This window comes from Scardinius erythrophthalmus, assembly GCF_964197995.2.
Source record: "Scardinius erythrophthalmus genome assembly, chromosome: 3".
NCBI lineage: Eukaryota > Metazoa > Chordata > Actinopteri > Cypriniformes > Leuciscidae > Scardinius > Scardinius erythrophthalmus.
Genome location: NC_138223.1, coordinates 34660134 through 34677378, shown reverse-complemented (window position 1 = coordinate 34677378; position 17245 = coordinate 34660134). Strand labels below are relative to the sequence as shown.

At 34.4% G+C, this 17245-nt stretch overlaps 1 protein-coding gene across 1 annotated transcript; it reads right to left on the bottom strand.

The window, feature by feature from the left end:
- Positions 1-123: 123 nt before the first annotated feature.
- Positions 124-13474, bottom strand: slc43a3a (solute carrier family 43 member 3a). Its single transcript, XM_081360251.1, has 13 exons — positions 13372-13474; positions 9038-9656; positions 8832-8961; positions 8170-8216; positions 8005-8081; positions 7824-7916; positions 7575-7714; positions 6399-6538; positions 6167-6307; positions 4997-5104; positions 4723-4909; positions 4526-4646; positions 124-3440 (listed from the first exon to the last, which is right to left on the bottom strand). Exons 2-13 carry the CDS (start codon positions 9228-9230, stop codon positions 3297-3299), a joined length of 1521 nt encoding a protein of 506 aa, XP_081216377.1. The 5' UTR covers positions 9231-9656; positions 13372-13474; the 3' UTR covers positions 124-3296.
- Between the last annotated feature and the right edge of the window lie 3771 nt (positions 13475-17245).

The window sequence follows — 17245 nt, the reverse complement described above, 5'->3', positions numbered from 1 at the left end:
TGTAGATTCAAGAGGATGCACTGCAAAGACATTTGCAAACCTGAAGAAGTACTTTGATAATTCAGCTGATTAATTGAAGGGGAACTTTTCATCTCTTATTATTTCTGTTTATTGTTTAGCCTACATTATGTTTAATGGATGACACTGCATGCATTCATTTTAAATGATAAATAAAATTTCCCTTTATCTTATGATATAAAAAAGCATTTTTTTCATAACAGGCCAACAAGACCATTTACTCAAGCTGTTGCATGGACAAACTATGCATGTTGTTGTTGCATGGACAAACTAACTATTTTTCACCTTACCCTCCACAGAATTTGTCCGAATGATGTCTCGCTAACTTAGAGGACACATGACAAAGGGAGAAAACCATCAGTATGCCAACTCCTAATGTGAAGAATGAAATAATATGTCTCCTTTAATTAACTATCTTATGTAATTAAACCATACTCTTTCTCCATACAGAGACCTTTATTTCACACATTGGCTTGTTTTTATGACAAAGAGGAAAACTATGTTCCGACCAACTAACCATGACCTAAAAAGACTAAGGGCCCTATTTTAACGATCTAAGCGCATGGCCCAAAGCGCACGACCCACGTTAACTTAGGGCGTGTCCTTATCTACTTTTGCTAGTTACGACGGGAAAAATGGTCGGCGCGCCAGGCGAATGGTCTAAAAGGGTTGTCCCTATTCTCATAATGAGTAATGGGTGTGTTTTGGGATTTACGTGCGTTAAACCAATCAGAGTCTCATCTCCCATTTCCTATAAATGCCAGTTGCGCTCGCGCCATGGCAGATTCGCTACATGACGGAATTTGATAGTGGAAAGACCGAACGCGTCTCCAGAGCGCAAACGGAACTGCTCATGAGCGAGGTAAAAGTGCGCAAGCAGACCATCTACGGGACAAGCCGGATTCCACCATATCTTTATGTACACAATATTTTACATTATAATCCTTTAATTTTAACTATTTGGCATGTTTGTGCGCTGCTGTGCGTCCCTGTGTGTAACAAGCAGAGTTGTGGACCCGCCTATAGGCGCACATTACTAACGCGCTCATTAAATAACAAAAAAATAAAAAATATTGAGCCATTGACTTAAGACCAGGTATCAGTTGATTAATGGTGCAGTCTATTTCTGTTGCCTCAAAATAGCAACGCGCCAACAATGCGCCTGAACACGCCACGTTTTCAGACCAGCACGCCCTTGGGCGCACAAAATGGGCGCAAATGCATTTGCTATTTAAACAATGTGGCGCAGGACGTGAAAATGATAACTGCGTCAGGCTGAAACTAGCAAAAAAACACTGACGTCGCGCTTGGCGCTGCATTGCGCCGGTTGTAAGATAGGGCTCTATGTCAAATTAGACCAAGGACCACAACAATTTAACTAATTTATTAAAGAGGTTTCCTCTGTTCAGAATTGTAAGGGTACAGACCACAGTCTGTAGAACACATTATCTATAAAAGAATGTTATAAAAAATTATTTTAACTACTGACGGATACAAGATGTACATGGTCATTGTGGACTGACATGCAAAGGCAGATATAAATCAGAATTACGTGTTTTGGAAAGTAAACCACTGGCTAATGGGTCTAGAGTTCCTGCATGATGCTTTTAGGGCATTGTTATGCTTTCCCTGTGGGAACAACAGGATATTGGAGCAAATGTGCACTCTGGACCATATTATATGTAATTCAGGTCACAGGCTAGAGGTAGCCCCACAAAGAGTAAGCTCGCTATTTAGGTATATGTACTAAAAAATCTATGGGTCCTGATGGAATTTCTGCTTTTTTGCTAAAGACTTGTGCAAATGAACTTACTCCAGCATTTTGCCCTAACTTCCAGAAATCTTTGGACTCACATATTATTCCATCTTTGTGGAAGAAATCTATAATTACACCTGTTCCCAAGAAAACTTACCCAGTTGAGAATAGTGATTTTAGACCGGTGGCTTTTGACTTCAAATGTTATGAAATGTTTTGAAAGAATTGTTGTAACTGTCTTAAAGGATCAGGTTAAATCCTTTCTTGACCCATTTCAGTTTGCATATAAGGTTGGACAGGGCACTGAGGATACTATTAACTGTATCACCCATTTGGTGAATAGCCATTTAGAAGATTCCCAAGCATATGCTCGTTTACTTTTGATAGATTTTAGTTCAGCGTTTAATACACAGTATTTTTCTGATGTTGACAGGTTTGTTGGCTGGTGTGACAATAATTCCTTGATTTGAAATGAAATGAAGACTGTTGAAATGATTTTTGATCCTAGATCTTTGGGAGACCATAGCCCTGTAATAATACATGGTAATATTATTGAACAGGTTTCTTCATATAAATACTTAGGAGTTTATATGGGCAATTCATTATGCTGGTCTTCTCACATCAACACTCTTTGTTCTAGACTGCAGCAGAGGCTATATTTCCTGTGAAGGTTAAAAGTGTTTGGAGTGAACCAGAGGATCTTGTTTCTGTTTTATCAGTCTGTATCTGTCATCTGTCAGTCAGCATTTATTTTAAAGCAAGCTAAAAAAAAAAATTCTCTGATGCTACACACATTTTACATGTGAATTTTAATTTGTTACCATCAGGGAGATGATTCAGGGTCTTAATGTGTAAGTCTAATCGTTCTAAAAACTCTTTTGTGCCAACTGCGGTCAAAATTTTAAATAGAGATTTTCAAAATTGATGTAGGATGCTGCGAGTTTTTATTATTGGAATGTTGTTATATTCTAATTATTGTATGCTATGTACTGTGTTGTGTGTGTGATCGAAGTTGTGTACTGGCCGTGTCATGTTGTCCAAGACAAATTTCCCAGGAATGGGACAATAAAGTAATAAAGTAAGTAAATATTAGCATGCAAAACTGGATATCAAACAACTCCATTATTGAACACAATTGCCATGGAGATCCCTTGTAAGAACCTGTTTCTGACACCCATGTGATCTCCCTTTGCATATGTTTGTGTTTAAACCAACGTTTTTTTTTTTTTTTTAACTATCTGTTCTTGCCAACAGCACTGAACTATAAAAAAATATTTAAATATTTTTATTGTTATTTCTGTATTCATAAAGATTGTAAATATTCAATAACTAATTCAATTAAATGGAATTCGTTTAAATCTCTGACTGTTGATTCTTATTTCTGAGCATTTGAATCTTGGTGGTAAAAAGTTGTGAATATACAATAATCACAATGCAAAATTACTATTCCCTTTGTCATTTACAAAAGCTAAGGCCAAGACAGATCTGCATAATCAAGTATTTCTATATGAAGTAATTTAAATTAATACATTGATATTTCATGTATCGAGACTTCTAAAATGCTCTGTGAATTCTCTCTCTGTTTTGCCAGTTCTCTGCAGTGAAGAAACACATAGACAGGATGAATGAAGGCCAGTAGAGTCAGGACAGTCAAGATGATGTTCACCTACAGAAATACAATATCATTTACTGATTACAATAAAAGCTGTGAAAAAGCAAGTTAATGATTATGTCCAATTTACACAGGAAGAATTAATACTATTTTAATATTTAGGCAAATGCTGGAAATTGTCTTTTGTATGGATTTCAAATTTGATGTGAAACCATAATCTATAGTCGCAGGTATTGTATGGAAGCCCATTTCTGCTACGTAAGAAAAAAAAAAACATGCTTTGGACATAAAAAGTCATACTAATGCCTTAAAAATGTAAAATTATGAGATGCACTGAAAGAATATTGGTGTAAACACTATTCACTCAGAAATTGCTAATAAATTTCACAAACGGCAGGAAACACATTTGAATTAAACGTGAAATATTGAAGTAGAAAAACGTTTTCTTGTAAAATGTACTTCAATAATCTTTGTTTTATTTACATCTTCGAAAAATCATTTTTGACAGCGTCATAAAAAATGATGAGGTAAAAGTCATAATTATTACATAAAAAGTGGAAATTGAGATAAAAGTTATAATTCTGACATAAAAAAAATATTTTATGTCATAATTATGACATAAAAAGTGGAAATTGAGATAAAAGTTATAATTCTGACATAAGTATTTTTTTACTTTTTTTGTCATAATTATGATTTACCGAAGCATTTTTTTTTCTTCCAGAAATTGGCTTCATAAGCATCAACATCTAGTGGCCCCAAAAAAGTATTTCAAACCTTAAATGGACACTTATAATGTATTAATTTACATTATATTAGATAACAAAATATTAAAAATGATTCTAGACCTTTTCTCAGAACTAAGTTAACATCAACAGACATGTTCCACTTAAATTTGTGAACCAGAAAGCGTGACGATACTTTTTGTCTTCATTTTTACACAACAGTATCTCAGTATATTGTTTTGTCATTTAAAAATTTTTTTTTTTTTTTGGGGTGAATTGTTTCGCTTGTGCTATATATTTATTTAACATGATTACACTTGATTTTTTTGTGTGCAAGAGTCTAGATACTTTTGGGGCCACTGTATGTATATGAGCTCTTTTCTAGCTGACATTGTGTTGTGTAAATGAGAGATTTACATAGAAGGGGTCTCCTCCAAGAACTTTGTTGAGGGCGAAGCAGGGATACTGCAGCAATGACACCACAGCTGATAGGGACATCACTAGCCCATACAGCTTTCCAAAATGGTGGGCCGGAAACCTGTAGGAATTCGGATTCACTGCGCTCAGTCTGCCAGTCTAGCGACAATCGAGATATTTATATCACATTTACTTACGCTATGCTGATGAATGCAGCATTCCCTCCATAGAGAAAAGAGCGGTTAAGGACCTGAAGGATGAATGTGACGTACTGGAGAGGGAGGAATGGGATGCTTGCACTGATGGAGAACAAGAGGCACTGCAGAGAGGTGAGGAGGAGAGACAGAACGGACGAGCGCAGGTCTGCTTCCCGTTCTGACACGCCTGAGAAAAGATGTGGGAATGAGAAATGGATCTCGTGTAAACGTGTGTTGTTAGAAGTCAGATCTTCAGGTTTCTCTGTCAGCTGACCTGGACCTAGGGGTTTTCTTTTGTGTCTGTCCATAAGCAGGCCATTCCAGGGAGCACAGAGAACTCCACAGAGCTGGGTGAAAGCAAACGCATTGGTGTACTCGCTCACTGAGAATGAAAAAGAGATCAAGAAATCATAACCTAGCAATTCTGCACCTATCACAGTAAGGCTTTTGAAAATGTTCCTACCAGGTGAGTTACCAATACCATTCAGAATTGTAATGACAATTGAACAAAATCCCATTAAATTCCTGAATTTGATCTGGTGTAGAAAAATGTGAATGGATGCAGAATTGCAAATTAAATAAATAAAATTAATTGCAAATAAAATAAAATAAAATTCATTAAAACTGTTATAAGTATAGTTTTTAATAATGCATTTCTTTTTTTGTTGTAAAAAAATTACCCATAAAAAATGGTTATACACACAGCATATGAGATATTTCTAGAAATATAAGATTATATTAATAATCAGTTATAAATGTCACTGACAGAAATTATTAGTATAATTATTAGTATTTAATTTATATATATATATATATATATATATATATATATATATATATATATATATATGTATCTATCTATATATTTATCTATATATCATGGTTTACACAAGAATATTAAGCAACAAAAACTGCTTTCAACATTGATAATAATAAGAAATCAGCATATTAAAATGATTTCTGAAGGATCATGTGACATAATGCTAAAAATTCAGCTTTGCTATCACAGTAATAAATTAAATTTTAAAATATTTTACAATAAAAAACAGTTTTTTTAAATTGTAATAATATTTAATAATATTACTGTTTTTACCGTATTTTTGAACACAGAAAAACACAGCCTTTGTGAGACTAAGACTTCTTTCAAAAACATTAAACATTTTAATGATTTCAAACTTTTAATGGGTAGTGTATGTACACTACACACATATTTAAAATTGATTAAATATTTAATATATTAAAATATAAAGGTTTATGGGGCATGGTGCAAAATCACTTCATTAGCCAAATGCTTAAATTCACCCCAAAATCTGATGTGTGATTGTGTTGAATACCTCCTCTTGTCATTCCAGTTCAAATTCCAGTTCCAGAAAGTCCAACCATTAACAAAGATTTACAGAATTCATTGAAAAGCATCATCGTAGTGAGAAAACAATTAGTTTACCAATGACTGGGTCTTGGTTGGCCAGTCTGTTCAGCATTGGATTCAGAGTTCCAATGAAGAAATAATGCCGAAGCTGCATGACTGACAGCCATATGAGGTGCCACAGGAAGAACCAGGACAGAACACAGCTCCTAAAACTGTCTACACACACACAAAAATAACTTTATTTAAGTCAGCAATCGTGTTCCTCTTGTTTTCTACCAAAGGAAGATCTATGATGGCCAAGCAGCACCGTTCTCAGAGTTGTGTGTTTGCTGTAGTGAGTCGGTCTCCAGTGGCTCATCATCTGCACCTCTTCCTCCGTCTGAACTCGGGTCCCGCTTTGCCTCGTACTGCTCAACGTTGTAGCTACTTGATTTAGCACAGCTCATCCTGTATATAAGGATTTGCATTTGAGTTACTATGGATTCAGATTAAGAGTATGAATTATGTACTGTAAACTCTTAAAAATAAATGGGTAACACTTTACAATAAGGTTCATAGTTAACATTAGTTAACTACCTTAGTTAACATGAACTAAGAATGAATACTTCTTCAGCATTTATTAATCTTAGTAAATATTAATTTTAACATTTACTAATATGTTATTAAAATCAAAGGTTGTATTTGTTAACATTAGTTAATGCACTGTGAACTAACACGAACAATGAACAGCAGTTTTTTTATTAACTAACATTAACAAAGATTAGTAAATACTGTAACAAATGTATCTTTGTTGCTTCATGTTTGTTAATACATTAACTAATGCTAACTAATGAACCTAGTTGTAAAGTGTTACCAATAAATGTTCTTTATTTGCATCAATGATGAAGAACCTTTAACATCCATGGGATCTTTCCATTGGACAAAAGGTTCTTTGTTGTGAAAAATGTTTCTTTAAAATTATTAAAATGTACATCACACTAAGAAAAAACTGTTGTTTTAAGTACAGACCACTGAAAGGTTCTTTAGGGGAACCAAAAATGCCTCTTCTATGTCATCGCTGTGAAAACCCTCTTTTAAAACCTTTATTTTTATTTAGAGTGTATGTAGTTAAGTCTATTTTTATTATATGCAAAATGTACTAAATATAGATACTATATTTATTTTATATACAATTTATATACAAATAATTATTTTTATTTTAATAAATAATATAAAAGTTTCAAATAAACCAGAATTTTGCTTATTACTTACAGTTTGGGGATTTTTATTATTGTGAAAGATTCTTATTCTCACCAAAAAACAGTAAAAACATTAATATTGTGAAATATTATTACAATATTTAATTTCTATTTTAAAATGTAATTTATTGCTGTTATGGTAAAGCTGAATTTTCTGCATCATTAATCCAGTCTTCAGTGTCACAAATAATTTTACTGACCCCAAACTTTTGAACGGTAATATAAACGCTTATCGGTTCACTCACCCATATTTGTAGTCCTCTGGGATGGGATAGGGAATGTGTGATGTTGGCATAAGGAAGAGAGTCCGGAGGAGATGAATAAGATTACAGGTCAAGAGGAAGAGGAATGAAGAGCGAAGAGAGACCCCTTTCTCATAAAGCACCTTCAGAAATGGTTATACAGGGTTTCATGGATTGCAGTATGAACAGCTGATAAAAACGTTGCGTAGGCCTATATGTATGCATGTGTGTGTGTGTGTGTGTACTTCGTACCTTAATGATCAGAAAGATAACTGATGAAGAGTCAAAGGCCCCATTATAGACTGTAATAATGGTTGATCTATGAGTGACAAAAAGGTTCCCCACCTGTAATGAGGATAATTAATATAAGCAATTTAGCATACCCTTAATGTATTGCATGTACTGTATGAACTATAATCATTCATGAACATACCTGCATATTTGTCATTAGAAATAAAATCCCCCCTACAGCTATGAAGGACAGAGCAGGAAAAAGCAAAAAAGACAGAACTGTTTGAGGAAAAAGAGAGGAAAATTAGTCATATGTGTGATCAGTCCATGTGTGATTATTAGTTCACTTTTTTCAGTCAGTCTTTACCTTTATTGGAGAATGCCACAATAAAAGTGCCCGTGGTATAAAGAAATCTACAAAACAATGATTATATCATTAGCATTAGTATTAAAAAGGGTACACTATATCATTTACAACTTTTTTTTATTGACCTCTTCCCTATCACATATTTTAGTAATCATCAAAATTTCATAAAACATTACCATGCTGGAAATGGCACTTTAAAACCTTTTAGAGGGCTCGATTTTCATGATATCAACTTAAAATTTGGATCACAACTTGGTAAGCAATTTTACAGTCTAAATTTTGCACAATATATATTTTGTATAAAATAAAAAAGGTTTTGTTCAGTATATTCGCTTTACAGTAAACTTAAAATTCTATTACTTTTTTTACACTTTCATTTTTTTTAAGTGCTCTCACTTTTGCAATAATCTTCTGAGAAAAAGATTTGCAAATATTTCCGGCAGTTCCAGCGAATTTTACTTAGGGTCTGTTTTTTAATGGCTGCAACACACAAAGCTCTGTTTTTGGAGTCCAGTCAAACGCCCACGATGAGTTCTACTATCTGCTTAAAGCACACCCCACTCACAATCAGATAAACTTCTTGCCTCCACTGCAGAGAGACACAGCAGTTCTGTTAATTCTTGCCTGATCTCTGTTTTACATCCTACGAGGGACTAACTCACATAGCCAAAAATCGCGTTGCCATCGTGCCAAAGTGGTCGAAGACAAATCCGTTGGGCAGAGTGAGAAAGTTGTTCATGAACGAGGCCACAGTAAAGACCAATGAGAAATTCTCATCTTGCAGACTGCAATCTAAAGCGAAAAACAGATAAGCAACGCACCAAAAGCATAAAATTAAGCGAACAATCTAATACATTAAAAGCCTCACCTGAGCCAAGCTCTCCACTAGCATTTGTCACATTGATGCATAGATCGCTGAAGTAGCCATCTGTCTTCAGGACAAACACAAGAGACGCCCAGCCAAACACGACTCCAGCGAAACACAAGCACTCCAGCAGTCCTGTAGCCAGAGTCAACTTGTACCTCATCCCCGTCCCAGATGATCCCTTGCACCCCAGCATCCTCTGCGTCCACACCGTCAGGGTCAGGAACACTTTTAGAACTATCCACTTGTATAGGAAAGCACACTGTATGTGTGTATGTGTTTAAATTAGCTGATCCATTTCTCTTGTTTGTCTGTTACAGCTTGCTCATATTTGACCAGAAACACACCATGCAAGCTAATATATGCTGGTAGAGATAAAGCTTGCCACGTGTTTGAACTAAAATTAAGTTGTGCATGCTCTTCTCAAGGGAGGGAGCTATTGATCTGCTGTTGAAAACAACTTGACAACGTTTAAGGTGCATGGATAAAGATTCACTACAGGGAGGGATTTATTACTATTAATACTAGCTATTTGTGTGATCCCATTTATGCATGTTTGTTCGCAGCATCTTTGTATGCAGTTCTCACCCTCTTTATGCATGTGTCTGAAGTTTATGTAAAGCTGCAAGAAGACAAGACAGACAAAGCAAAGTTTTAAGTCAAATTTTACCGGTGCTATTCCATGTAATCAATATAAAGAATTCTGCTAAAACACATATCTGTCATATTATCTACCAATGTACCCCTATACCCTCAAATAGGGCATTATTTGAGGGGACAGCTATTTTGCAGTGGTGTCTGAAACCATAGTGGATGTTATTGAGTGCACTCACTCAATCCCACAATGCACTGCAATAACGAGTGTACAGCCGATGTACACTCAACTGCTGTCAGAATTTTCTCACCCGTTTTCATTCACTCCTTCAAGTAAACTGTATTAATTAGTGGACTAACGAAGGGAATAGTGATTGAGGGTTTAGGGGGCGATTTCGGATTCAGCCATAGTGTCCATCGTATGCACACTTCATCCGGGTACTTTTCGCCTACTGTTTTTCGAATACTAAATTCGGACATACCACTCTGTTTGCAAATTGTTTTTCACATAGGGAAGTATTTCCTTATTCACAGCAACGCCATCTTTTCGTTTTTTAACAGGAATGAAAGAAAGACTCTGAGGGATAGACATACATCTCTTCATTTGACACAAAAATCAGAAGAAGAAAAAACATGAGCTGTGAAAAATTATAAATGATCTGTGAGCTTTATACAGTGGATGCCAAGGAAAGTCAGTCCAACCCTCACATACCTGTCATGGCGCTGCTCTGAATGTCTTCTGGGAGGGGACGTTAAAGATTACGCGGGTATATGGTCTTTTTATTATTATTATTATTATTATTATTTTAAATGTGCACTGATAAATAATTTATAATAAATACTGCAATATTCCATTTAAAAAAAGAACTGTCCGTTTTTATTTCATGGCTCATTAACTCAAATCATTGTCTCATGTCCACGTTAGGCTACAGGCTATGAAGGACTAAAAATGACAGAACGAAAAATAAATAAATAAAAAAATAAAAGTAGAAAAAAAAAAATAAATGCAGAAATAATAGTGAAAATAAATACATTTTGGTAATATAAATGGCTATTTCTGTATTTTTACATGTATTTATTTATTTATTTATGCATTTCTATATGTATTTATTTATGTATTTATACATTTATTTATATATTTATGTATTTATATATTTATTTATTTAAATATTTATATATGTATTTATTTCTACATTTATTTATTTCTGTATTTCCACATTTCTACAATTATTTATTTCTGTATTTCCACATTTCTACATTTATTTATTTCTGTATTTCCACATTTCTACATTTATTTTTCCTTGCGCATGTATGCTAATTGACCTATGGCTAGGCCACGCCAGCGAACGCGATGAGCCAATCACAGTACGCATAGCTAACCCAATACACTCTGCATTCTCTGCTTCCACGTCCATTGCAATGCATTGCAGTTAGTCAGTTTTCATTCGTTTTTATGTTTTTTCTTGTCATTTTGGCTTTTAAACAGCGTGTGTGTGTGATTTTGGTCGGGTGACAGTTGTAGCGTAGGTTACAGTTTGACAAGAGTTTACAGTTTGACAAAAGCACAATGTTGTGTTTTACACAAATATAAGTAGGCTAAACACTTTGCAGTTTTAATTATGTCCTGTATGAACAAAATGGAGTATGTTTTTATGTTTCCACTGTTCGCTCGCGCCTGCTTTCTGACACACACACATTCCAGCATTGCAATCTTGACATCGCAGCCTGTTCATTATTCTGCGCTCACACCAAACGCGAATAGAGCGTCAAATTCGCGCGTATCGCGTCGTATCGCTTGAACATTTTGAATCCAAAGCGAACAGGACGCGTATAAAGCGAGCGTTTGAAGCGAAATAGCATCAACGTTTACACTGTGAACTGTAAATCTTTGTCTGGAGCTGAAGCTTATCGACCTTCTCAACAATAAAATTATTAATATAACCCTCCAATGCATATTTAAGGCCCTTTTGGTGACATCGAGATATAATCTTTCTGTCTCCAAAAAATCATCAATTGCCTCCTGTGCAGTGCTTTAAGTGGGCCGGTACGCGCCGGTACTCAGTACCGCCACTTCCAAATATAGCTCTTGAGCGTACCGCCACCTCTCCGTGCGCCCAGAACGTGCTTTTAGCGTACCGGTACGCTCATTTGCACATCTGTTTTAATCCTCTGGCTGCGCTGCCGCTTTTCAGAGCGCCCTTCACAATGCACGGCGCGCGCTCTATTTCAGCATAATGGTTGTTTGTTGCCATGACAAAGGAGGAGGAAGCACAACTGAAACCGCCATGGAAGCACGAGAGGGCCTCCCGTTATCGTAAACGACCACCCGCCAACTCTCACGCATTCACCGTCCGTGAGACACATGCACGCAATTGACACTTTTCACACTCTCTCACAACACATCCATTTTCTCACGCACAGAAAAATCGCGAAGCAAAGAGGACACGGAGACAGAGCAGGTTAGTTATGATATAAAACAAAATCCCAGCTCTCAGATTCTGTCATTTTTATAACGAAATTCAAACAATAAATACCGTTTTGGCGCTTGTAAATGTGACATGACAGATCCCTAGCGCTCGTGAACCGATCATCTCTATTAACACGAATGAACACAATGTTAAAAGAAACAGTACAACTTACCGAAATGTATATTCAGCCTACATAATATCGATCAATCAGTGTTTTTCAACCGCGGAAAGGGTCAGTAAAACAGCTGGAGAACAATTGTCACATAATATTTACCTCAGGAAAGCCATTTGATGACCATAATATAGGCTATAGCACGTGAGTTGGCTAGAAAAAAACAGCTATAGAGAGTATTTTTGCTATGTGTACTATATTACATATTTATTATATTTTTTTACTTATATCATTAAATAAAGTTGTTATTAGGATAAAAAAATGCATTATATTTAATTTGAATTATTTTTAACCTTAAATAATACTACCAGCTGATAGGGCTCTCTGTATGTTTACATCATTAGGTGAGATTTTTTTTCTTGAGAAAAATGAATGCCTATCTTGTGTACCTAATATTTATCCAAATTAGATTATTTTTTACATCCCAACAACCGCCCCCCCCACCCCCCCCCCCCACAATAAAGCCACAATAAAGCCACAATAAAGTTCACAATCAAAGTTCTAACTGCTTGCTTTTAAAAAATAAAATAAAAAAATAAATAAAAAATACTTTTACTTCAATTACTTAAGTACATTAAATATCAGGTACTTTAAGACTTTTACTTAAGTAATATTCTAAAAGGTAACTTTCACTTCTACCAAAGTCTTTTTCTAGTATGATACTTGTACTTTTACTCAAGTATTGCTGTCTAGTAATTTATACAACACTGCGTCTTATAAAGTCAGAATTCTGACATCTTTTCTCAGAAATGTGAGATATAAACTATCTATAAAGCTAGTCAAATTCTAAGGGAAAAAAAGACTGACTTTTTTTTTCTTTCTCAGAATAGTTTATATCTCACAATTCTGACTTTATAACACGCATTTTGCGACTTTATATCATGCAATTCTGACTTTATATATCCCAATTGCGCCTTTATTTCTCAGAATTGCGACTTTATATCTCAGAATTCTGACTTCTTATCTCGCAATTATGAGAAAAAAAGTCACAATTCTGACTTGATATATCGCAATTGTGAGAAAAAAAGTCAGAATTGTGAGATAAGTCGCAATTATTATTATTTATTTATTATTCAGTGGCGGAAACAAGCTTCCATAGTTACCTCAGGGGAGGAGGGGAGTCAGCAAAAAAAAAAAAAAAATTAGAGTACCGGCACCTCTTTTGAGCCACTTAAAGCACTGCTCCTGTGAAATGTCTCCTACTGTGACAGCTGCCATCCTGTTACCGAATGTTGAATGTTTGTCTGAGTGAGTGGAGGGGGCGTGGCTTAGCCATGTCAATTAGCATACATGCGCAGGGAAAAATAAATGTAGAAATGTGGAAATACAGAAATAAATAAATGTAGAAATGTGGAAATACAGAAATAAATAAATGTAGAAATGTGGAAATACAGAAATAAATAAATGTAGAAATAAATACATATATAAATATATAAATAAATAAATATATAAATACATAAATATATAAATAAATGTATAAATACATAAATAAATACATATAGAAATGCATAAATAAATAAATAAATAAATAAATACATGTAAAAATACAGAAATAGCCATTTATATTACCAAAATGTATTTATTTTCACTATTATTTCTGCATTTATTTATTTATTTCTACTTTTATTTATTTATTTATTTATTTTTCGTTCTGTCATTTTTAGTCCTTCATAACAGGCTAGCAAAGAGACCCTAACGCGAGAGGTCTTATCACAATGATAATCACCGGCTGGCTGTACATTATCCCTTACATAATTGAGATTTAGCAGTTAAGACATGCTGCTGCAGACAGTGTCTAGTTTTCTTGAAATGTGACATGGTTAAAACTGAAGTTGATCACTGATGGCACACATGTTATGTAGACAGTTCACTAATCCAGATTAACGTGTCTTCGCGCTCTAATCTCTCTAACAAGAACAACAGTTTTCCTCGTAGGCTACAGCGTTTTTACGGATAATGTAAATTATATCCCAGACGTAATCATAAAAGAGCGACAAATCAAATCAAATCAAAACCATCTAAAATTAAATGAATTCTGTTGACACCGTTTCCACACCAGTTTTGAACAATAATAGCTAGACAAAGTCTATGGGCACCAGTCAAATAACCGAAATTCAATTTTAAATAGTTTCTCCATACAAAGTGGGTATGTTTGCGTAGACGTCTACTCACAACGGTCTTCTGTCACATTGATGTGAATGACGGAATTGCTGAAGCCCTGCAAATTCCCGTTTCGAGCTGAACAGCAGTTCTACGTCCTGTGCACGTCTACGCGCGTTCATGAGCCTGGCAATCACTCAAAGGTAAAGGTAGCCTAATCACAAGTGAACACGAACATGTCTAGCACAAACTAATATGCATGGATATGATCAGGAATGGTTAAATGATGGACTTGCAGTTCCTGACCTACATCTACACTGCCTGGTTGAATAGATAATTAAATCGTGTGGCCATCTGGCTCCCTCTTGTGTGTTTGAACGTGCTTGGCAGGTGCTAATAATAAACTCTAGTGAAAAGATACTGATAAAACATACTATAATTCTGAAATTGAAAAAAGTTCAGCACTATAGAATCCTCCAATAAGAACATGCACTGTTAAGGCCAAGCACATGCACTGCTAAACAATACATTGATCAAAATCTGGAAGATTTTTATACTGTGAGCTAATGATCATTATAAACATGTAGCTGTCAGTAAAAAAATATATAATAATAATAATACTGTATATATATATATATATATATATATATATATATATATATATATATATATATATATATATATATATACAGTACAGGCCAAAAGTTTGGAAACATTACTATTTTTAATGTTTTTGAAAGAAGTTTCTTCTGCTCATCAAGCCTGCATTTATTTGATCAAAAATACAGAAAAAAATGTAACAATTTAAAATAATTGGATTTCAATTTATTATACTTTAATATCATTTATTTCGGTGATGCAAAGCTGAATTTTCAGGATCATTACTCCAGTCTATCACATGATCCTTTAGAAATCATTCTAATATTCTGATTTATTATGAGTGTTGGAAACAGTTGCTGCCTAATATATTTGATGAATAAAAGGTTAAAAAGAACTGCATTTATTCAAAATAAAAAAAAATATTTTCTAATAATATAAATCTTCTTTACTATCACTTTTGATCAATTTAGCACATCCTTGCTGAATAAAAGTATTGATTTATTTCAAAAAAAGAAAGAAAAAAAATTACTGACCCCAAATTACTGACCAGTAGTGTATATTGTTGTTACAAAAGATTTCTATTTTGTAAAACATTTGCTTCTTTTTTTTTTTTTAGTATCCTAAAAAAGTATCACAGGTTATGAAAAAATATTAAGCAGCAGAACTGTTTCCAACTTTGATAATAAATCAGAATATTAGAATGATTTCTAAAGGATCTGGAGTAATGATCCTGAAAATTCAGCTTTGCATCACAGAAATAAATGATCATTTAAAGTATAATAAATTGAAAACCAATTATTTTAAATTGTAATAATATATCACAATATTACATTTTTTCTGTATTTTTGATCAAATAAATGCAGGCTTGATGAGCTTTTGAAACTTCTTTCAAAAACATTAAAAATAGTAATGTTTCCAAACTTTTGGCCTGTACTGTATATACGTTTATTTATAATATAGGCAATGCCTTGATTAAATCATTTTTGATCTTACATCATGGTAAAATTGTTAGGCGTTCTCAGTGTAATTTACCTCTCATCTGAGTTTGGGATGAAAATACCTTTGCTTTGTAACATTTTCCCATCAGATCATCCATGTAAATTACATGGCACCACTGTAGAATCATCTGATGGACACTAGATGGAGCCAAGAGAGCTCTAACCAACCAACATCATGAGTCATTTGTGGTGCACCATGCAGAGTTTGATCAATTATTTCATACAACTGCCACATTCGGCAGAAATAAACATTCTGCGACTGATCCTAACCTCTCTGCATCCCCTTCTTGTCAGCTCAGTGAAAAACTGGTAATCAGCTCTTTCTTGGTTTTGCCACCTATATAGTCTGTCAGCCTTTCCAGCTGAGTTTGCATTCAGGTTGTGATGTAAATATAAACCTGTCTTACTTCAGCTGCTGGACCAGAGGTGAGGCATATGTCACCTGCCAGAATCCTCTATACCTATTTCTGTCCTGAGACATTGTGAACGATCCTAGATGGTTGCTTCCTCTTATATTTTTGATCTGAGTCTCCTAGAGTCTAGCTCCTCATTGGTGACGATCTATTTGATGATGTTGTATCTCAGGGACTTTTCAAGAAAAGCTGCATTATGTGTGAAATGCACCACATCTTGAATTTATACAGCAGAACTGGATCCATATTTAAGTTGGAGATTCTCCACTTGATGTTAAAATAATCTGCTTGAGCTCCAAACCAAGGCCTTATTGTTTTTTTTGCTTTGTTTTTGTCAGTCCTTGAAATGGTCATGGATTCCACTCTGACCTTAATTGTGGCATTCTGAGAGAACATCGGGAACTATTCTAAGCAGACACAGAATAAACAATTGAACCGAATAGGCATTCACTTCCGTTCAAAAGCTTGGGGTGGGGAAGATTTCATGCTCACAATGCTGCATTTGTTTGATCAATAATACAGCACACAGACATATATTGTAAAAATGTATTTCAATTTTAAAAAACTGTTTTATATTTTAATATATATATATATAATGTGATTTATTCCTCTGTTGACAAAGCTGAATTTTCAGCATAATCACTCCAGTCTGTCACATGATCCTTTTCTAATATGCTGATTTGCTGCTCAAGAAACATTTCTTATTGTCATCAATGCTGAAAACATTTGCTGCTTGATTTTTTTTTTTTTTTTTTGTAACTTTTTTTCAGGATTCTTTAAAGTTCAAAAGAACAGCATTTATTTGAAATAGAAATATTTTGTTACAATGTAAATGTCGTTGTCACTTTTTTATATCAGTTCAATGC

Excerpts from the sequence above, each read along its gene's own strand:
- slc43a3a (XM_081360251.1), bottom strand. The coding sequence starts at position 9,230 with ATGCTGGGGTGCAAGGGATCATCTGGGACGGGGATGAGGTACAAGTTG. Across the intron at positions 8,217-8,831 it reads GCAACGCGATTTTTGGCTAT|ATTTCTTTATACCACGGGCA; the intron begins GTGAGTTAGTCC and ends ATTGTTTTGTAG. Across the intron at positions 7,917-8,004 it reads TTCTAATGACAAATATGCAG|GTGGGGAACCTTTTTGTCAC; the intron begins GTATGTTCATGA and ends TCCTCATTACAG.